The sequence below is a fragment of the Oncorhynchus mykiss genome, chromosome Y (assembly GCF_013265735.2).
Source record: "Oncorhynchus mykiss isolate Arlee chromosome Y, USDA_OmykA_1.1, whole genome shotgun sequence".
Lineage (NCBI taxonomy): Eukaryota > Metazoa > Chordata > Actinopteri > Salmoniformes > Salmonidae > Oncorhynchus > Oncorhynchus mykiss.
The window spans coordinates 35,399,336-35,421,929 of record NC_048593.1 but is presented as its reverse complement, the minus strand read 5'-3'; the positions used below and the strand labels follow the sequence as shown (position 1 = coordinate 35,421,929).

General features: G+C 43.1%; 1 protein-coding gene across 2 annotated transcripts; it reads left to right on the top strand.

Annotated features, from left to right (window-relative positions):
- The first annotated feature begins 117 nt into the window (after positions 1 to 117).
- On the top strand, positions 118 to 22,594 carry LOC110510176 (serine/threonine-protein kinase 26). Of its 2 annotated transcripts, none has more exons than XM_021591544.2 (11): positions 118 to 600; positions 2,901 to 3,131; positions 17,546 to 17,602; positions 17,685 to 17,793; positions 18,757 to 18,914; positions 19,252 to 19,437; positions 19,549 to 19,697; positions 19,843 to 19,939; positions 20,021 to 20,083; positions 20,168 to 20,301; positions 21,095 to 22,594. In XM_021591544.2, exons 1-11 carry the CDS (start codon positions 550 to 552, stop codon positions 21,153 to 21,155), a joined length of 1,296 nt encoding a protein of 431 aa, XP_021447219.1. In that variant the 5' UTR covers positions 118 to 549; the 3' UTR covers positions 21,156 to 22,594. The 2 variants fall into 2 exon arrangements, with proteins under 2 accessions (XP_021447219.1, XP_021447220.1); XM_021591545.2 differs by having other exon boundaries at positions 120 to 600; positions 20,949 to 22,594.

Genomic DNA, 22,594 nt, shown 5'->3' with positions numbered 1-22,594 from the left:
AATATAGTCAATTGTTTTGTCCAGTAGAAAGAGAAGTTGTAGAGAGAGTTATTTTGACAACCCCCAAAAAGGTGACAGAAACAGTGACGCATGTGTCTCTCTGTACATTCAGTATTCGGCTCCACCCAACTGCTGATAACTTCAGCCAGCCACATCAACGCAGGTCTGACTCTGACAAGTCGTCGACTGCTCTGCCTTTGGGAGTGCATTTGTACTCGCTAAATCCACAGATGAATAGCCTGTCGTAACATCTAAGACATTGCTTTACAACTATTAATTATATATTTTTAACATCTAGATCGATTGTTATCATGGAACGAAATAGTCGCCTGTTGTTTTGAAGTAGCTAGCTACGACGACTTAATAGCAGCTAGCTCGCTAGCTAAGTCAAGATACTGGTAACTAGCTCCTATCTGAGGTTACGTTGTTTTTCTAAAGGAAAAAAGGTTGCTACGTCTAACTAGCGAATAACAAAAAGCAAACTACGTTAACTAGCTAGTCTAGCTAGCTAAAACTATTATTTAATTGGTTGGCTTTCTGTTCCTTTGGATGCGGAAGATGGCCCAGTCACCGGGTGCGGTGCAAGTGCCTGGGATGCAGGTAAGTGGAGGCCTCCAACTTTTTCTACAACGAAACCATTTAGCTAGCTTGCTAGCTGTGACGCTAGTTAGCAAATGTTAGCTAACTTTCAAGGCGTTGTTAGTTAGATGGTGTGTAACTTTAGAACTAACGTTACATTTTGTAACTAGCTGTCTCAGTGGTTGGATTGCTAGATCGTTTTTGAGGGGCATTATGATACTAACAAATCAAAGTCGGCTTGCTACCTTTTCATTAGCACTCATGACCGCAGGTATTCAACGACAGTTCAGTGGAAGGAATGACAAATGTCTGACATTGTGTAACAGGTGAGCTAAATGACCTAACGTTAGCTTAGCTCGCGTGGACTATCTGCTTGCCTTGTTTACTATCTAGCTAACGTTAGTTGTCTGGAGAAGAAGCACCAGAGGTTTTTAGCTATATATTTTGAGGGTGGCGTTGGTCATCTTAGCAATCAAGGAAAGGTTAGTTGGCTAATTGGTAGGTGACGTTTCATAAAGGCACAGGTGTTCACATCTGGTCGCCTGAAATTATATTTTGTGTGTTCCTTGCCTTTGCAAATTTAGCTATACATGTCATTGTTTAGGCGGCCATAAGGTCACCGTTCCCTAGATTTGTGACTTGAAATAGGCCTAAGCGACTAGCTACAAATGCTGCTTTCCATTTACAGCCTGTAATCTGACATGGGTGAGAACCTTTCAGTGCAATAACGTTAGCGATATTATTGGGGCCCGTCTGTCATTGATGTGAACATCAGAGGGAAGATTGCTCCATGAGAACGTGTGTGTGTGTGTGGAGCTATAAGACTACAGTTGAAACTGGAGCAGCAACACGACCAGGTGGGACAGGGAAGGCCAGATAGTCCTGAGGCATAGCCCTAGGGCTCAGGTTCTCTGGGAGGGGAGAGAGATGGGAGAATTAGAGGGAGCATATTAAAATTCACACAGGAGCCCAGATAAGACAGGGGAAATTCACCAGATAGGACAGACTGACCCTAGACCCCCTGCACATAGACTATTGCAGCATAGATACTGGAGGCTGAGACGGGTCAGGGCACACTGTGGCCCTGTGACGATACCCCTGGACAGGGCCAACCAGGCAGGATATAACCCTGCCAACTTTGCCAAAGCACAGCCCCCACACCAGCAAATTCATTCCTATCCAACTGTCTGTCTCCGGGGAGATCAGCAGCTCCCCTCTCCCTTATGATTTCCTGTTGTTTTCTTATGTAGCCTGGTCATTAGGCCTACCTGGAGTCCAAAGTCTGACGCTAAATCAGGCCGCAAGCCTTAATGTCTTGTGAAACTGGTATGATACTGCCAACTATGACCAGTAGCATTTGTCATGTTGAAGTGTTGTTCTGTAAGCTTGTAGAGGGTGTGGCCTGAGATGAAGTATTCCTTACGCTCTTGTCATCACCCTGGCTTCCTGTGGGTAACTCCTGAGGTGGAGCTAGGCTAGTTGTCAACAGTGCAGGAATATTGAAACGGCCCGTTAGGACTGTTTGTGCACGTGTGTATGTTAGGCTAAATGTTTAGTATGCTGCATATTCTCTCCACAATGTGCATAGGGGCCTATTCTCTTCAGCTTTTAGTTTTGAATATAGAAAGTTTCATGCGTGAGACAAGGGGGCAGGCAGGATACAGCCTCCTATCGCTGCTCTGGCCCTCTGTGACGCCATGAGCCGGGCTCTGCTCACCCAGACACGGACACTGGTGCCATTCTAGGTAGTGCTGGAGCACCACACGTCCAAAGGTGTTGAAAGACAAGGAAGTCCTCTAGCCATGCAGTGCTATTAATAGTCAGGGCAGGGCGAGATCAAGGCTGATGCCTCTGATTTCTTCCACTCTCTATACACCACTCTCTATGCCTTCTGGAACTGGAACCTCATTCTTCCTGTGTCAGGTAAGGCAGAGGGGTCATGATGATATTATAACACGTCTGCTTCCCAGTGTTCTCAAGGCAGCACTCTCTCAACTTTGCTGAATTTTAAATGTCCCACATTTTGAACGAGGAAAGTTCTTATAATAAGCTTAACAGAGAAGAAAGTGTGTCATTTATTTGGATCCTCCAGCTTCCTTTTGCAAACATGCTTGTGGATATTTAGGGATGGGCTACATTACAGCAATAGTGCAGATTTATATGGATTTTCCTAATTGGGTGTTTTTTATCAAATAGTTGATCATCAGTTTTATGCAATGGCCTATCAATAAAATGTCTTTTTTTATTCTTATTTTTTTTTACCTGATCCAACAGTATAAACTAGCTACATAACTTGTATGTCTTCGTCTCTCGACCTTCAGAACAGCCGGACGGACCCTGAGGAGCTGTTCACCAAGCTGGAGCGTATTGGGAAGGGCTCCTTTGGCGAGGTGTTCAAGGGCATCGACAACCGCACCCAGAAAGTGGTGGCCATCAAGACCATAGACCTGGAGGAAGCTGAGGATGAGATGGAGGACATCCAGCAGGAGATCACCGTGCTCAGCCAGTGTGACAGCCCCTACGTCACCAAGTACTACGGCTCCTACCTCAAGGTAACACACACGGCCTACTAGGAATTGATTGACAAATGCCTGAACACAAGCATTTAACAAAGCATAGGCCCCACAGACTCTAGCATACAGCTTGCTGTTGCTTGGTGGAATGTTTCCTCATACTTGGAGACCTCGGGCAATATTACACTCACAGCTGGGAGTGTAAATCAGCTACAATTCAACAGGAGATGTTAATGCCTGTTCCTTCAAATGATAATAGATCAGTCTGTACCATAGAAATACAGTGCCACTTATCAGAAGAACCCTCTTTTACTATTTTACAATATGTGTATTTCTAGAAGAGGCAGATGTGACCCCTGGTTAAATACACCAGGGCCTTGAAATGTTACAATAACTCAGTGGAGGCTTTCATAAAAAAAATTGTTTTTTTATAAAACTATTCTAAATATATTGTCACCAAATAACTGTTTTAAAACACTGTTGTACAATGGTCAACAGTATCCTCAACAGCACTCTGTAGGGTAGCGCAATGGTGTATCTGGACGACAGCTATTTTACATCCTCCTCTGGGTACATAGACTTCAATATAAAACCTAGGAGGCTCATGGTTCTCATCCCCTTCCATAGACTTACACATTAATTATGACAACTTCCGGTGGACGTCCTCCAACCTATCAGAGCTCTTGCAGCATGAACTGACATGTTGTCCATCCAATCAAAGGATCAGAGAATGAATCTAGTACTGAAAGCATAAGCTCCACCTAGCTACTGTAGCACTGCAGTGCATAACATGTGGTGAGTAGTAGACTCGGAGAGAGCGGGACAATAGTTGAACAGTTAACAAATTACTTAAATTTAGGAGCAGCAGGAGTTTCATTTTCACACTGTGCTAGCTAATGCAGCTAATTTAGCCTACACAACAACCTGACTCAGAGGAATGATATTTGTTAGCTAGCTGGCTGATGCTATCCAACACCAACTTTTCCAAATCATTAAGTCCATGTAAGCTTTCGGATTTATAAATGTATTGCCACCAGGGCCCGCCTATGTAACTGCTTGTTGTACACTACGGCGTGATTGTACACATGGATTGGATTGTGGGTTTACTAACTTGTTAGTTCTAGCAGCTATTTTGATTATGACGGTGATGATGTAGGCTGTGTAGCGGTTATGGTATGAAGGTTTGGCTTATAGATGTTTGTTCGCCTGGTCACAGACAGCTGTTGTGCAAAGGAAAAATGTGAGAGGAGAGCAGGTAGATATGACAATGCTGTTTGTATAACTGCTATGAAAGGGAACTTTGGGTGTATTCCACCAATTCTGTTGCAAAACATTTCTTGAATGGAATGAAATTGGAATGGATTTACCTGAATTTGTCCAAATAAACTTGTTTGGACTAATGATTACATCCTAGATCTGCTAAATGCAGGCAAGAGTGTGCAAGGTGGTATTGAATGTGTCAATGTCTGTCATCTTGATTACTCCAATTTGTGTCTCGGGCCTATTTTTATAAACATTCATTTGTAGGCTAGGTTGTAGCACCCTCGTGTGTGTGTGTGTGTGTGTGTGTGTGTGTGTATATAGGCAGGCCTGGCATTTTTTTTTTTTTTGTTGTTTTTTTGTAGGGACAAGGGGATTTGGCCTTCTGGAGGTGCCCATCTGCTAGGGCACCAAGGCCATTAACCTCTCTTGTACAAGTGGGATGCTAGCGTCCCACCTCGACAACAGCCAGTGAAATTGCAGGGCGCCAAATTCAAAACAACAGATCCCATAATTAAAATTCTTCAAACATACAGGCTTTTCTGCGAAAGCACACCATGCGATTATGTTAGATCAGCACCTAGTCACCGCCATTTTCCAGCCATGAAATTAATCACTAACCTTTGATCTTCATCAGATCAGGCACTCATAGGACTTCATAGGACTTCATGTTACATAACACATGTATGTTTTGTTCGATAAAGTTCATATTTATATACAAAAATCTCAGTTTACATTGGCACGTTATGTTCAGGAATGCATTGTCAAACAAACATTCGGTGAAAGTGCAGAGAGCCACATCAAATTTCAGAAATACTCATCATAAACATTGATGAACGATACAAGTGTTAAACATACGAATAAATAAACTTCTCCTTAATGCAACCGCTCAGATTTCAAAAAGGCTTTACTGCGAAAGCACACTTTGCGATTGTTAGGTCAGCACCTAGCCACAGAAACCCATACAGTCATTTTCCAGCCAAGGAGAGGGCTCACAAGTCAGAAATGGCATTAAAATTAATCACTTAGCTTTGATCTTCATCTGGTGGCACTCCCAGGTCTCCATGTTAGACAGTAAATGTTTGTTTTGTTCGATAATGTCCCTCTTTATGACCAAAAACCTCCCTTTTGTTTGCACGTTTTGTCCAGTAATCCGAATGCTCAAGTCCAGACAAAGTATATATATATTTTTTTAAGTACAATAAAAGTTTGTAGAAACATGCCAAATTATGTTTAAAATCAATTCTCTGGTTGTTTTTGTCATAAATGATCAATAATATTTCAACCGGACAAAAGCTTCGTCAATAAAAAAAAGAAAGGCACGTTCCCGATCAGGCTGATGTCTGGAAATTTCCACTGGCCCCTGATTGCAAGTGCTGTATCTCCCTCATTTTCAGAGTAAAAGCCTGAAATGATGCTGGCCACATGTAGAAGAAGCCATAGAGCTCGTGAACTGGGTCCTAAGTCTTTGTATGGTGGACAGGCTTTCAATGGAAAAATTTTCCTCTGGTTTTCGCCTGCCATATCAGTTCTGTTATACTCACAGACATTGTTAAAACAGTTTTGGAAACTTTAGTGTTTTCGATCCAAATCTACTAATTATATGCATATCCAATCTTCTGGGCCTGAGTAGCAGGCAGTTTAATTTGGGCATGCTTTTCATCCAAAACTTTGAATGCTGCCCCCTACCCTAGAGAAGTTAACAAAAATAGCCAATTAATTTGATTTGAAAAACAGTAGTTATTCTGTTGAGAAAAGCATATGTAAATGTACATAAATAATTAGCCTACATGTTGAAGTGTAGGTGATAGCCTGTGTTGGCTACAGCCTGTCATGTCCAGACCGATGCTTCCGTGAGGGAGGCACCAGAAAATGGAGCCAGACTTTAAGGAGACTTTTAATTACATACAGGGCATTCGGAAAGTCTTCAGATTCCTTCACTTTTTCCACATTTGTTACATTACTCTTATTCTAAAATGGATTAAATAATTTTCCCTTTATCTATCTACACACAATTCCCCATAATGACAAAGCGAAAACAGGTTTTTAGAAATTTTTTGCAAATGTATACATCTAATAAAATGTATTTATATAGCCCTTCGTACATCAGCTGATATCTCAAAGTGCTGTACAGAAACCCAGCCTAAAACCCCAAACAGCAAGCAATGCAGGTGTAGAAGCAAATAAAAAAAATAAAAAAAACTTGACTTGAAATTGAGCTCCGGTGCATCCTTTTTCCATTGATCATCCTTGAGATGTTTCTACAGCTTGATTGGAGTCCGCCTGTGGTAAATTCAATTGATTGGAGAGGCACGCGCCTGTTTATATAAGGTCCCAACGTTGACCGTGCATGTCAGAGGAATAACCAAGCCATGAGGTCGAAGGAATTGTCCGTAGAGCTCAGAGACAGGATTGTGTCAAGGCACAGATCTGAGGAAGGGTACCAAAAAATGTCTGCAGCATTGCAGGTCCCCAAGAACACAGTGGCCTCCATCATTCTTAAAAGGACGAAGTTTGAAACTACTAAGGCTCTTTCTAGAACTGGGAGGTGACCAAGAACCCGATGGTCACTCTGACAGAGCTCCAGAGTTCCTCTGTGGAGATGGTTGTCCTTCTGGAAGGTTCTCCCATCTCTGCAGCACTCCACCAATTAGGCCTTTATGGTAGTGGCCAGACGGAAGCCACTCCTCAGTAAAAGGCACATGACAGCCTGCTTGGAGTTTGTCAAAAGGCACCTAAAGACTCTCAGACCCAGAGAAACAAGAGTCTCTGATCTGATGAAACCAAGATTGAACTGCATCAGCCTTTTATTATTGTATTTTTTTTAATGTACAGTGGTTGTATTAATTAGGGATCTATCACATCCCACAACTGTCCCAAGCTGATCAGTAGAACCTGTTTTTTTTTTTTTTTTTTTTGGTACTATGCGGGATAGTAGATTGACACAGGCTAGTGCTTTTTGCTGTTCTTTACTCATCTTGTTAGTTGAGTCATGGGACAGTTTTTCTAACATCTTCAATATGCGTATCGGAAATCTAGAAGGACACGTGCCTTTGCATCCCTATTGTCTGGCTTCACCTGTCGCCTGCTTCGGCGTCGCCTGCTTCGGCGTCACTTGTCGCCTGCTTCGGCGTCGCCTGCTTCGGCATTGCAATGCCTGTGAGAAGAACTCAATCACGTGACTGTCATTGGCTAATAAGAAGTGAGATATCTAAGAGAGCCATGTGAGTGGTGCTTTGGAGCACAGCGATTGGCAGCGGGGAGAAGATAATTATAATTATTATATTCAGCCGCAGGGCACAACGGCCACTTCTTGATATTTTTTTTGAGGGCATTGCGGTGATGTTGGGAAATTCGATACTCATGTAGTACCCTAAACTTATCAATGTTATGTTGAGCTGGGTGTATGGAAAATGAATGACAGTCATCCAACATACTGTAGTAGAAGGCCATGCTCATCAAAAAGTAAATAGTCCTCCCTAATCTTAAACAACACCGACCGCCACACCTGTATTTCTAGAAGAGGGAGATGTGACTCACCCCTGGTTAAATACACCGGGGCCTTGAAATGTTACAATACCTGTATTTCTAGGAGAGAGCGATGTGACTCAACCCTGTGTGTTTCATTCTATAGCTAGAGGACTCCTGATATCTCCAGGAGTGATATGTATCTGTTGTTCAGTACAGTTTTTTTTTCCTAGCTAGTGCCATTTACTTTAAGTGCTGCCTGTCTTCCCAGTAGCCTACTCTGTGTGTGTGTGTGTGTGTGTGTGAACTGTTGACTGCTCATGAATTGCAGATTGTTGACAAATGAATCAAGATCAAAGGGCAGGGCAATTTGTGACTTACTTTGGTAATCAGTGGCTGTATTGGAGGGGGAGTGGTTTCTTTTCCTCTACTTCAGTCTACCCTGGTTTCTCAGCGGCAGCTGTAAGCGCCAGTTGTGTCAGTGGTGGTCTCATCTGCAAAGCTAAGATGGTTCTGACGAGTAGTTTGAGGAAGGAACGCGAGGAAGGCGCTACACCTTCCTCTCTCACTTGACTATCTTAGCTAGTTATTTTCTGATCTAATTTTGCTTTTTTGCAGCTTTGACACCTGTTTTCTATACCAGTTCACTCCTCTCCCTGTAGGCTTTACAGACGCTCCCCACCCCTTGACTGTAAACCTTCTAATTTAGTGTACTCCGCACACAACCCATGTGGAATAAAGGGTCTCTGGCAGCGTTTGGAACTGCCGATCTGCGGTAAAGAACGCAGAGTTCATCTCGGCCTATGCTGCCCTTCGGTCCATTGACTTTTTTTGGCCCCGATGGAGACATGGATCACCCCAGAGAACACTGCTGCTCTCTTCATCTGACTATGTTTTATCTCACAGTCCGAGAGCATCTGGTTGTTGCGGTGGTGGTACATGGCTACTCATTTCTCCCTCTCACCTGTCCATCTCCTCATTTGAATTCCATACTGCCACTGTAACTTGTCCACTCAAGCTTAACATTGTCGTCTCACCCACCAGGTAAGCTTGACACCTTGATGAGCTAATTTCTTGACAACGGTTCACCGCTCTTTGTACTTAGCGACTTCAACCTCCCGACGTCTGCCTTCGACGAATTTATTTTTGACCTCACCCTTTCCCAATCCCCACCAAATCACAAGGCAGGCAATAACGCTAGCGGTTGTTCGCCTACTAATCTCACTGCAACCCCCATCCAGATATTTGATCCCTACTTTGTTTCCTTTTCTGTCTCATTTTCCTCCAACTCTAACCACTCAACCCTACCCAGATGGTCATCCGCTGTCGCAATCTACTTTCTCCTCTTATGTCCTATCATCTCTCCCTTCTGCTAAATCCTCATTTCCTTCCTGTCTCATTCTGCCTCTTCAACCCTACTCTCCTCCTTTTCCACATCCTATCACTCGCACTGTCCCCTTTCCTCCCAGCCAGCTCGGGACTGTGGCAGAATGACTCATTGCAAGCTTAAAAAACAGGACTGCAGGCAGCTGAGTGAAAACGGAGGGAAACAACTTTTTGTAAGCTTATCATCCTTTCACACTTTTCTACCTTTTCTTCCTCTGTATCAGCTTCTGAAACTACTTTCTATCAATCTAAATTTCAAGCTTCTGCATCTAACCCTAGGAAATTCTGTTCCACCTTCTCCCTCCCTCTGCGGGCGACTTTGTCAACTACTTTTAAAAAGTTGATGACATCCGCTCCTCATTCACCCAGTTTGAATATTTTCTATTACCACCCAGATCTGCACTGGTCTCACACAGAACTACTCTACACCTTGACCTCTTTCTCCCCTCGCTCTCCAGATGAATTATTGCGTCTATTGAGGTCTGCAGCCCGACAACCTGCCCGCTCGACCCCATCCCCTCCTGCCTTCTCCAGACCATCTCAGGAGAACTTTTCCCATTCCTCATTAACTCATCCCTGACCACTGGCTGCACTCGCTCCCTTCCGGAAACCAACTCGACTCATCTGACGTCAAAAACTATAGACCTGTATCTCATTTTCTTTCCTGATTTAACTCTCTCGTTATCTCTCTCAGAATGATCTTCTTGACCCTAACCAGTCAGGCTTCAAGACGGGTCATTCAACACAGTGTCACAGAGGCTCTCCGCACCAAAGCTGACTCTCTCCTCTGTTCTCATCCTCCTAGATGGAGTCGCTTCCTCTGACACCGTGAACCATCAGATCCTCAGCTCCGCCCTCTCAGGGCTGGTTGTCTCAGGCACTACACACTCTTGGATTGCATCCTACCTGGCAGGCTTCCTTGTGGAGAGGATCTGTGTCTGCACCATGTACTCTCACTACTGGTGTTGCCCCAGGGCTCAGTTCTTGGCCATCTTCTCTCTAAACACCAAGTTACTCGGTTCCATCATATCCTCACATGGTCTCTCCTATCATTGTTGTGCCGATGACAGTCAACTACTCCCACCCCACCCCCCTAACTGTTGCTGCGTGCCTGGCATATATCTCCGCTTGGATGTAGGCCAACCACAAGCTTAATCTCGGCAAGACAGACCTGCTCTTGTTGTTCCTCGGCCATGAAACGCTTGCGTTCAGTCTGCATGCTCAATGCTGCACATGCAACAATGTTGGTGAAAACTATCCTGTTTTTGCTTAATATAAATCCACTAATTACACTTTGTTTGTTTTTTACATCTGCAAACAGCTATTTTTTATTTTCTTAGCAAGTTGTGCCTAAATCTTGTTAGCCAGCTAACTAGCGATTAGCATTAGAAGCTATCTACCTAATAAAGGTACTGAGTCAGAGCAAAAGTAATTAGCTATACAGCCTATAATACCAGTGATGGTGTAGACTTAAATCAGCAAATCAGTTAGTGTTGCACAATCTTCTAAATCTGAAGAACACACAAATAATGAATATCTTAGCTACATGAGGTAGCTAAGAGAACATTCAATGTAGCCAAAGATTATAGGGTCCACTAGAAAACACTTGTCAACACTCTTCCCTGGCATTTTCATTCATTGTCATGTCAAACATTGTATTCAAAGTGTCCACTATTATATTCTCTAACTATAGAATTCGACTTATCATTCTATTTCCATGATTCCAACAGTTCACCAAAGTGTGTTGCTCTAAATCGCTAGTCAAATCGTGATTGCAGTGTTTGGTTAAAAATAAGGCTTAGGCCTTACCCATATCATGCATCCCTGTGTGGAAATTCTCAAATTAGTGCAGGAAATGCAGAACATTTTGAGGGGGTGGGTTTGAATTGAACAGTATAAAACAATCAGAATTGAAATCACTTAGAATGTACAGTACCAGTCAAAAGTATGAACACCTACTCATTCCAGGTTTTTAAATTTTTTTTTTATTTTTTTTTTTACTATTTTCTAAATTGTAGAATAATAGTGAAGACATCAAAACTATGAAATATCGCATGGAATCATGTAGTAACCACAAAAGTGTTATATTTTTGATTTGTTTATTTGCGATTCTTCAAAGTAGCCACCCTTTGCCTTGACAGCTTTGCGCACTCTTGGCATTCTCTCAACCAGCTTCAGGAGGTAGTCACCTGGAATGCATTTTAATTAACAGGTGTGCCTTAAGTTAATTTGTGGAATTTCTTTCCTTAATGAGTTTGAGCCAATCAGTTGTTGTGACAAGGTAGTGGTGGTATACAGAAGATAGCCCTATTTGGTAAAAGACCAAGTCCATATTATGGCAAGAACAGCTCAAATAAGTAAAGAGAAATGAAAGTACATCAGTACTTTAAGACATGGTCAGTCAACCTGGAAAATTAAGAACTTTGAACATTTCTTCAGGTGCAGTCGCAAAAACCAAGTTTTATGCTGAAACTGGCTCTCATGAGGTGACCCTGTCAGTGATTTATTTAGAATTGAAGGCACACTTACCAGCATGGGTACCACAACATTCTGCAGCGATACGCCATCCCATCTGGTTTGCGCTTAGCAGGTCTATCATTTTTTTCTCCCAACAGGACAATGACCTAAAACACACTTTCAGGCTGTGGAAGGGCTATTTGACCAAAGAGTGATTGTGTGCTGCATCAGATGACTTGGCCTCCACAATCACCCGACCTCAACCTAATTGAGATGGTTTGGGATGAGTGAAGGAAAAGCAGCCAACAAGTGCTTGGCATATGTGTGAACTCCTTCAAGACTGTTGGAAAAGCATTCCAGGTGAAGCTGGTTGAGAGAATGCAGAGTGTGCAAAGCAGTCAAGGTGGTTACATTGAAGAATCTCAAAGAAGAAATATTTTTTGATTGAACACTTTTTTTTGGTTACTACATGATTCCGTATGTGTTATTTCATAGTTTTGATGTCTTCACTGTTATTCTACAATGTAGAAAATATTAATAAAATAAAAGTCCAAACTTGATTGGTACTGTTTATACGGAGACTGGTGCAAAACATATGGGGTTAAATGTATGTCAAAATAAACAAATGTTTCCCGATCTTTCAGATTTAGGACAGACATTTCAGAACAAACTTCCTTTTTATAATTTTTTTTGGGGGGGTTTATCAGTTCCATGGCAGGGACTCTGTATCTGGGCTTCTGTAGAGGGCATTGGTGTGGTTGCCACAGGTTTTTTCTATTTGCACGTAAAATAATCTGAATAAATAATAACTTCCCCAAACCACTAATTCCTACGATTAATGGCGTTAAATAACACTGAATCAATCCAATTTATTTATGATGCCCTTCTTACGTCAGCTGATATAAAAGTGCTGTAAAGAAACCCAGCCTAAAACCCCAAACGGCAAGCAATACAGATGTAGAAGCACGGTGGCTAGGACAAACTCCCTAGAAAGGCCAAAACCTAGGAAGAAACCTAGAGGAACCAATGAGGGGTGGCCAGTCCTCTTCTGGCTGTGCCGGGTGGAGATTATAACAGAACATGGCCAAGATGTTCAAATGTTCATAGATGACGAGCAGGGTCAAATAATAATAATCATCATAGTGGTTGTCGAGGGTGCAACCGGTCAGCATCTCAAGAGTAAATGTCCGTTGGCTTTTCATAGCCGATCATTCAGAGACACTCTTCCGCTCCTGCTGTCTCTAGAGAGTTGAAAACAGCAGGTGTGGTGAACAGGTCAGGGTTCCATAGCCGCAGGCAGAACAGTTTGAAAGTGGAGCAGCAGCATGACCAGGTAGACTGGGGACAGCAATTAGTCATCAGGCCAGGTATTCTTGAGGTGTGGTCTTAGGGTTCATGTCCTCCGAAAGAAAGAAAGAGTGAATTCGAGAGCATACTTAAATTCACACAGGACACCGGATAAAACAGGAGAAACACTCCAGATATAACCGACTGGCCCTAGCCCCTCGACACAAACTACTGCAGCATAAATACTGGAGGCTGAGACAGGAGGGGTCGCGAAACACTGTGGCCCTGTCCGACGGTACCACCGGACAGGGCCAAACGGGCAGTATATAACTCCACCCACTTTGCCAAAGTACAGCCCCTTGAGGGATATCTTCAACCACCAACTTACTATCCTGAGACATGGCTGAGTATAGCCCACAAAGATCTCCTCCCCCACGACACAACCCAAGGGGGGGCGCCAACCCAGACAGGAAGATCACGTCAGTGATTCAACTCACAAGTGATGCACCCTCTAGGGTTAGAGGCAGAGAATCTCAGTGGAGAGAGGGGCACCGGCCAGGCATAGACAGCAAGGGTGGTTCGTTCCTCCAGTTTCTTTCCATTCACCTTCACACCCCTGGGCCAGACTACACTCAATCATAGGACCTACTGAAGAGATGAGTCTTCAATAAAGACTTAAATTGTTATGGCTGCTTTCCCACTAACGGGATAAGTGTCATCAACAACCGCTGAATAGCATAGCGCTACATTCAATAAATATTACTAAAAATATTTATATTCATGAAATCACAAGTGCAATATAGGAGAACACAACTTAGCCTTTTGTTAATCCACCTGTCATGTCAGATTTTGAAATTATGCTTTACAGAGAAAGCAATACAAGCGTTTGTAAGTTTATCGATCGCTCGACAAAACATTAAGTACACTTAGCATCAGGTAGCTTGGTCATGAAAATCAGAAAAGCAATCAAATTAATCGTTTACCTTTGATCTTCGGATGTTTTCACTCACGAGGCTCCCAGTTACACAACAAATGTTCCTTTTGTTCCATAAAGATTATTTTTATGTCCAAAATACCTCAGTTTGTTTGGCACGTTATGTTCAGAAATCCACATGAAAGGGCGGTCACGACAACGCAGACCAATTCCAAATAGTTTCCATAATGTCCACAGAAACATGTCCAACTTTTTAAAAATCGATCCTCAGGTTGTTTTTAAAATAAATAATTGATAATATCAACCGCAAATGTCTTTCACAGTAGGAGAGGGAAAAGCCATACCTATCCAAATTCTGTTGTGTGAGCAAAACTCAGGTGACCATTTGACGCGATGTTCTTTCTGGCTCATTTTTCAAAATAAAAGCCTGAAACTATGTCTGAAGACTGACACCATGAGGAAGCGATAGGAAAAGGAATCTGGTTCATATCCCTTTAAATCCAGCAAAGGGAGGCTATGGAACATGGAGTTTTCAAAATAGAAGCCACTTCCTGTTTTGATTTTCCTCAGGGTTTCGCCTGCAATATCAGTTCTGTTATACTCACAGACAATATTTTGACAGTTTTGGAAACTTTAGTGTTTTCTATCCAATACTAATAATAATATGCATATATTAGCAACTGAGACTGAGGAGCTGGCCGTTTTACAATGGGTACCTTTTCATCCAAGCTATTCAATACTGCCCCTGCAGCCATAAAAAGTTAAAGGTCGAGACCGAGTCTGCGTCTCTCACATGGATAGGCAGACCATTCCATAAAAATTGAGCTCTATAGGAGAAAGCCCTGCCTCCAGCTGTTTGCTTATAAATTCTAGGGACAATTAGGAGGCCTGCGTCTTGTGACCGTAGCGTACGTGTAGGTATGTACGGCAGGACCAAATCAGAGAGATAGGTAGGAGCAAGCCCATGTAATGCTTTGTAGGTTAGCAGTAAAACCTTGAAATCAGCCCTTGCCTTAACAGGAAGCCAGTGTAGGGAGGCTAGCACTGGAGTAATATGATCACATTTTGGGGTTCTAGTCAAGATTCTAGCAGCTGTGTTTAGCACTAACTGAAGATTTATTTAGTGCTTTATCCTGGTAGCCGGAAAGTAGAGCATTGCAGTAGTCTGACCTAGAAGTGACAAAAGAAAGCATGGGTGCATTTTTCTGCAGCATTTTTTGACATTTCTGATTTTTGCAATGTTACGTAGATGGAAAAAAGTGGTCCTTGAAACAGTCTTGATATGGTCGTCAAAAGAGTGATCAGGGTCCAGAGTAACGCCGAGGTCCTTCAGTTTTATTTGAGACGACTGTACAACCATCAAGATTCATTGTCAGATTCAGCAGATATGCTTGTTTCTTGGGAACTAAAACAAGCATCTCTGTTTTGTCTTAGTTTAAAAGTAGAACATTTGCCACCTTCCTCTTCCTTATGTCTGAAACACAGGCTTCCAGGGAGGGAAATTTTGGAGCTTCACCATGTTTCATCGAAATATACAGCTGTGTGTCATCCGCATAGCAGTGAAAGTTAACATTGTTTTCGAATGACATCCCCAAGAGGTAAAATATATAATGAAAACAATAGTGGTCCTAAAACGGGAACCTTGAGGAACACCGAGGACAAACCATCCACAGAGACAAACTGATATCTTTCCGACAGATTAGATCTAAACCAGGCCATATCTTATCTTTGTAGACCAATTTGGGTTTCCAATCTCTCCAAAAGAATGTGGTGATCGATGGTATCAAAAGCAGCACTAAGGTCTAGGAGCACGAGGACAGATGCAGAGCCTCGGTCTGACGCCATTAAAAGGTAATTTACCACCTTCACAAGTGCAGTCTCAGTGCTATGATGGGGTCTAAAACCAGACTGAAGCGTTTCGTATACATTGTCTTCAGAAAGGCAGTGAGTTGCTGTGCAACAGCCTTTTCTAACATTTTTGAGAGTAATGGGGGATTCGATATAGGCCAATAGTTTTTATTTTCCGGGTCAATTTTTGGCTTTTTCAAGAGGCTTTATTACTGCCACTTTTAGTGTATAGGGAGCCGTTTGTGTTCAACATAGGAGGGCCAAGCACAGGAAGCAGCTCTTTCAGTAGTTTAGTTGGAATACGGTCCAGTATGTAGCTTGAAGGTTTAGAGGCCATGATTATTTTCATCATTGTGTCAAGAGATATAGTACTAAAACACTTGAGTGTCTCTCTTGATCCTAAGTCCTGGCAGAGTTGTGCAGACTCAGGACAACTGAGCATTGGAGGAATACGCAGATTTAAAGAGGAGTCCGTAATTAGCTTTCTGATGATCTTTTCGTCAAAGTAGTACATTAATTTATTACTGCTGAAGTGAAAACCATCCTCTCTTGGGGAATGCTGCTTTTTAGTTAGCTTTGCGACAGTATCAAAAATACATTTTGGATTGTTCTTATTTTCCTCAATTAAGTTGGAAAAATAGGATGATCGAGCAGCAGTGAGGGCTCTTCGGTAGTACCGTGCAGTATCTTTCCAAGCTAGTCGGAAGACTTCCAGTTTGGTGAACTATTTTGTTATAGCAAAGTTGGTAGCAACATAAATCTGTTGCAGCTCAAGTCGACTACGAAACCCGCAATGCTTTCTCTGGGGTGACTGGCTAGGTAACGTAGCTACACACTACCATGGTTAACATCAGCATGTGAAGTAGCTAGCTAGACAAACTGCACTAGTAATTTAGGAGTCATCTCCGAGTTCAACTTTCAGTTTGTCTGCCCAGAGCTTCATGTGTCTATACAGTCATTGGCCCAGAGCCAGTGCAGAGTATGTTGCTATGGCAACTACATCCCTTTCCCCACGTTTCCCATAGACACACAGGGCTCATTGAGACATGGTACTTGGAAGGAGAAACTGAGTTGAATAATTAGGTACAATGTTTAGATTGAGCACATCTCAACAAAATATATTTTGTCAGGTCGTAAACGGGTTGATGTGTTCTCGACAGTGCCCATACCATCTGTTATTGGCTAATAGGGCGATCTGGAGTGAAGGTAATTGTTTTAAACGTTATGAAATGTGATATTGGATACAACACTATGCCCAGTGATGAGAATCATATGGCTATGACGCGTTCCTATACAATTTCCTGATTTTCAGACTGATCACTTAGCGGCAGGTAGCCTAGTGGTTAGAGCGTTGGACTAGTAACCGAAAGGTTGCAAGATCGATTCCCCGAGCTGACAAGGTAAAAATCTGTCGGCACTTAACCCACTGTTCCTAGGCCGTCATTGAAAATAAGAATTAGTTTTCTTAACTGACTTGCCTAGTTAAATAAAGGTTAAATAAAAAAAATATCATGGTCATTTTTATTTTACCCACTGATAGGCTTTCACCAAATTGACAGAAGTTTCATGATTTTTATTTCTGTGGGTGGGTTATCCCTTTAAGTCATGTTTATTGAATAGAGAGGTAGAGATGGCGTGGGCTGGATTCAAACCCACGCTGCAGTGGTACATTGTGTACCAGAGGCTACTGCCTAGACCTCGAGACCATCCTAAGCCACGTTGTTCCATGCAGAGTGTCTTACATGTTTACAGCCATGTGTATCCCCTAGAAGAGGTTGATATTAGAATGTCTAATGAGTCTCTCTCTGTACAGGGCAGTAAACTATGGATCATTATGGAGTACCTTGGTGGTGGCTCAGCTCTGGACCTGGTAAGAGAGACAATATGTCAACATGAACAATGTCTGTTGGTGGATTTGTCTACTGGGTGTGTTCACTGTGTTTTGTGTGTAGCTGCGAGCAGGGCCCTTTGATGAGTTCCAGATTGCCACCATGCTGAAGGAGATCTTGAAGGGCCTGGACTACCTCCACTCCGAGAGGAAGATCCACAGAGATATCAAAGGTGCGTGTCATCACGTCCAGCATGTAGGATATCTCGGACAGAGGCGAGCTGCAGCAGTACAGGGTTAAAGCTGCCATGTCCGTTTTCCATATTGAAACATCAGACATTACTTAAAACCTGTCTAGGACTGTTGCTTGTGGAACCCCCCCCCCCCCCCCCCCCCCCCCTGCAACAGCCAGTGAAAGTGCAGGGCGCCAAATTCAAAACAACAAAAATCTCATAATTTAAAATTCCTCAAGCATACAAGTATTTTACACCATTTTAAAGATAACATTCTTGTTAATCCAGCCAAAGTGTCTGATTTCAAAAAGGATTTACAGCGAAACCACCACAAACGATTGTTAGGTCACCACCAAGTCACAGAAAAACACAGCCATTTTTTCCAGACAAAGAGAGGAGTCACAAAAAGCAGAAATAGAGAAAATGAATCACTAACCTTTGATCTTCATCAGATGACACTCATAGAACTTCATGTTACACAATACATGTATGTTTTGTTGATAAAGTTCATATTTATATAAAAAAATCTGAGTTTACATTGGCGCGTTACGTTCACTAGTTCTAAAACATGCAGTGATATTGCAGAGCCACATCAATTTCCAGAAATACTCATAAACATTGATAAAGATACAGCTATTATACATGGAACTTTAGAAACTTCTTCTTAATGCAACCGCTGTGTCAGATTTAAAAAAAACTTTATGAACATGTCCCCCCCCCTTCCATCAGACATCATTGCACAATACAACAGCAGAATGTCCAAATAGTTTTTTACCATGATTCAGAATTGAACTGCCCAGTTTAAAAACCCATAAGATGCACCTGTGGTGACCAGTGGTGCAGTTTCACCTAATCCTGGATCTCAGCTTTAATATATCAGGTTCTCTCACCTTTTGTGCCAGTAGTGTGTTGTGTATTAATGTCAGTAATTGCTGTTGACATCATGACTGTGTGCTTTGGTAGCGGCCAACGTTCTTCTGTCAGAGTGTGGCGAGGTGAAACTGGCAGACTTTGGCGTGGCGGGCCAGCTGACAGACACCCAGATCAAGCGGGAGACGTTTGTGGGAACGCCCTTCTGGATGGCCCCCGAGGTCATCCAACAGTCTGCCTACGACCACAAGGTTACCAGCTTTCTGTTCTCTCTTTAGTTTCTTCCTAAATAGTGTCCTACAGATATGTGATTCAAACAGACATCGACTTGGAGACAACGCAGTTGTAAGCTCATAAAGGACTGATAATGCACTAAGTTGACTATTGGTTATACTATTAGCGGAAATAGATTGGGGTCATCGTGAGGGGCTGGAACTGCTTATCCAGGGGACGAGAGAAGAATGGGCTTGTGTTTAGTGGAAGACACTTAAGTTGAACTCTTTACTTTTCTACAACATAATGATGTTGCCCAAATACTGCAATCTTACTCCCACATAATGACTACCTAACACACACTCCCTCCTCCAGGCTGATATCTGGTCTCTGGGCATCACTGCCATCGAGCTGGCCAAGGGTGAGCCTCCCAACTCAGACATGCACCCTATGCGGGTCCTCTTCCTCATACCAAAGAACACCCCACCCACACTCAGTGGAGATTTCTCCAAGACCTTCAAAGACTTTATAGACTCCTGCCTCAACAAAGACCCTTCATTTGTAAGTAAAATGCCCCAGCTCCCACCCCATTTTGCGTTATTGAGTGGTAGTCCATTTGGTTGTTCTTGGTAAGCCTGCCTTTAATTGTGGGCTGATTGTCCCTCTGTATAGAGGCCAACAGCTAAGGAGCTTCTGAAGCACAAGTTCATAGTGAAGAATGCCAAGAGGACGTCCTACCTCACTGAGCTGATAGACCGGTTGAAACGCTGGAAGGCCGAGGGACACAGTGATGGAGACTCCAGCTCTGATGACTCTGACTCGTGAGTAGAGAAGGCTCTAAACAATCACTGACTGACAGTTGGTAGAAATGTGATCGAAGACCCTGTCTGAACTAGAGTAAAATTCAACCTGTAGATGATCCTTCCTGCTGTCTGTCTGTGTGTGTCTCTGTCGGTATGTTTCCAGGGAGTCCAGTAACAAGGAGAACAACTCCTCCCAGCCAGGCTGGTCCTTTACTACAGTTCGCAAGAAGAAAGACCCTAAGAAGGTTTCCAATGGAACGGTGAGTTTGCCTCTGTGGGAGGAGTATGAGGAGAATGTTGTGTGTCTATAATGTTTACCTCTGCTCACCATTTGATGACAGGACCAAGACCTCCTGAAGAAATCTACCAGCTTGACCACGCTGATTGCCCCAGTATTCACTGAGGTAGGGAAGGGTGAACTCTACATCCACACTCTTTTGTAAGTTGTAACGATGAGTAAATCCTCTGTCTGTTTCCACCCCTCCTAGCTGAAGCTGCAGCGCAGGGATGGAGAGATGAAGGGAGTGATGGAGGACTTGGAGAAAAGCATCCACCTGGCTGAGGACATCTGCCCCGGAGTCACAGACAAGATGGTCAACCGCATCGTCGACAAGTTCCAGAGGTGAGTTAGGGGACGGGAGGCTGTTTAGGGGACGGGAGGCTGTTTAGGGGACGGGAGGCTGTTTAGGGGACGGGAGGCTGTTTAGGGGACGGGAGGCTGTTTAGGGGACGGGAGGCTGTTTAGGGGACGGGAGGCTGTTTAGGGGACGGGAGGCTGTTTAGGGGACGGGAGGCTGTTTAGGGGACGGGAGGCTGTTTAGGGGACGGGAGGCTGTTTAGGGGACGGGAGGCTGTTTGGGGGACGGGAGGCTGTTTAGGGGGACGGGAGGCTGTTTAGGGGGACGGGAGGCTGTTTAGGGGGACGGGAGGCTGTTTAGGGGGACGGGAGGCTGTTTAGGGGGACGGGAGGCTGTTTAGGGGGACGGGAGGCTGTTTAGGGGGACGGGAGGCTGTTTAGGGGGACGGGAGGCTGTTTAGGGGGACGGGAGGCTGTTTAGGGGGACGGGAGGCTGTTTAGGGGGACGGGAGGCTGTTTAGGGGGACGGGAGGCTGTTTAGGGGGACGGGAGGCTGTTTAGGGGACGGGAGGGGTGCGGCCATTGTAGAATAGTGCCATAGACTAGGAGTGGTTGGAAGCTGTGGAGATGACATGTTATAATTTGGAGCAGTTGGCCTTCAACTGTGTTCTTCCTGTGGACTTTCCCATCAGATTGTCTGTCAGTTAGTGGCATGTGGAGGGCAGGTTTAGACGCTTGATGAGGACCACGCCTCCAGAGTGCATCATCAGCCTCTATGCCTTTTCCCATCATCCCCCATTCCTTTTCCCATCATCCCCCATGCCTCTCCTCTGATCAGCTCCCCCAGGACCAATGGATGCAGGGAAAGAGGGAGGACTCCTGCTGTGCACACTCACTGATCTTATAACCAAAAGGATATTTTTTAAATGTATTTGTTGAATATGTTTTGTTTTTCTATTTTATTTAATCCCTTTAAAAGTAGGCTCAAGCTAGTGCCCAAAGCAGAGCCTGTTACTGTTATGGTAGTCAATAGTATTTTAGTTTTGTAATATTTTCAGTCTGAGACAACAACAAAAAACTCTAAGGTTGCAACATCAATCTTCTGCTGAGTATAAGACATAGCTACTTAAAGATATTTCAATTTTGAATTAATTTTTTACTGCTACTAAAAATGTTTAAGTAGCTATATTTTAGATGTTCAGTGTACTGCACTTGTTTCTGATGTCTAGCTTACCATCTTCATGTCACTTGTAGCATTTAGAAACCTGCTGTTTGGAGAACTGCATATCTAGTCAAACCACAGGAGTTCAGTACCTCTCTGCTGAGAGCAAGCCATGGTTGAGGAAAGACTCAGACCCAGTGAATGTCCATAGAAACAAAACTTCTGTTTGTGACCATTTGGAAACGGGTCACTTGTTTGGGCATTGGGGAAAGATTGTATAGGAAATGGGTGGAGGACTTTGCTGCGCAAAAATGTATCACACCCTCTCATTCCAAAAGATACAAATCATATCTATCTTATGGGATCTTAGCTCTGTAAGGGGCAATCCTATTGGAACCTTCGGAGATCTGCTTCTGAAGGAAATATGCACTGCACACACTTTGAAGGGGGTGGAGCTTTTTCTAAATATACTTGCTAGTTATTTCCCTGTTTCAGACTAGATCTCATGGGAGACGGGGTACTTTTCTGTCTTAAAGACAATATACTCTCCCTCTACCAAAAAATACTTGAGTGCTCAAGTGAAATGGCAATGTCGGTATTGTGGACGTGTAATGTTTGAAACATTGGTATGAGTCCTTGAGTACTCTCTCTACTGGGGAGTCGTGTATCTTTGAACAAATCCCAAATAAAGACTTTTATTGGGAATTTTATCAGCCAAGCTCAAATGCATACAAAAGGGTGCCATCTTTGGTGTGGTGATGACACTGCACCTTTTGGAGGAAGTATGCCAACTTAACATCCAACAGTGCCTAAAACTTAAGAATTGCAGTGATATTCTCTATTTAAACTTAAGAATTGCAGTGATATTCTCTATTTAATTGTGGTCATGTATCATCAAATGCATTAAATGGTAATAATACATTTTGCCAGAGTGTTTCAAGTTTTTAAAAGCAATAAGGTATTTGATCATTGCATATTTTTATATTTCCTCAAATGACATTCAGATGGCAAAACTACGATTTTTTTTGTTTATAGATTTCTGTATCTGAACTTTATAATGGAAACCGTGTTGACTTAGCTTTACAGGAAGCTGTCAAATGTACATATTGGATAGTCTTTGCTTCAATCGTTATTCATTTTGGTTTGGTCTTGAAAAATAAATATTTAAATTATGAA

What these genes read in the sequence shown, in the direction of transcription:
- LOC110510176 (XM_021591544.2), top strand. Translation starts at nt 550, where the DNA reads ATGCGGAAGATGGCCCAGTCACCGGGTGCGGTGCAAGTGCCTGGGATG. An exon ending in TGCAAGTGCCTGGGATGCAG is followed by an intron (nt 601 to 2,900) that starts GTAAGTGGAGGC and finishes CTCGACCTTCAG; the next exon opens with AACAGCCGGACGGACCCTGA. An exon ending in AGAAGGTTTCCAATGGAACG is followed by an intron (nt 19,940 to 20,020) that starts GTGAGTTTGCCT and finishes ATTTGATGACAG; the next exon opens with GACCAAGACCTCCTGAAGAA.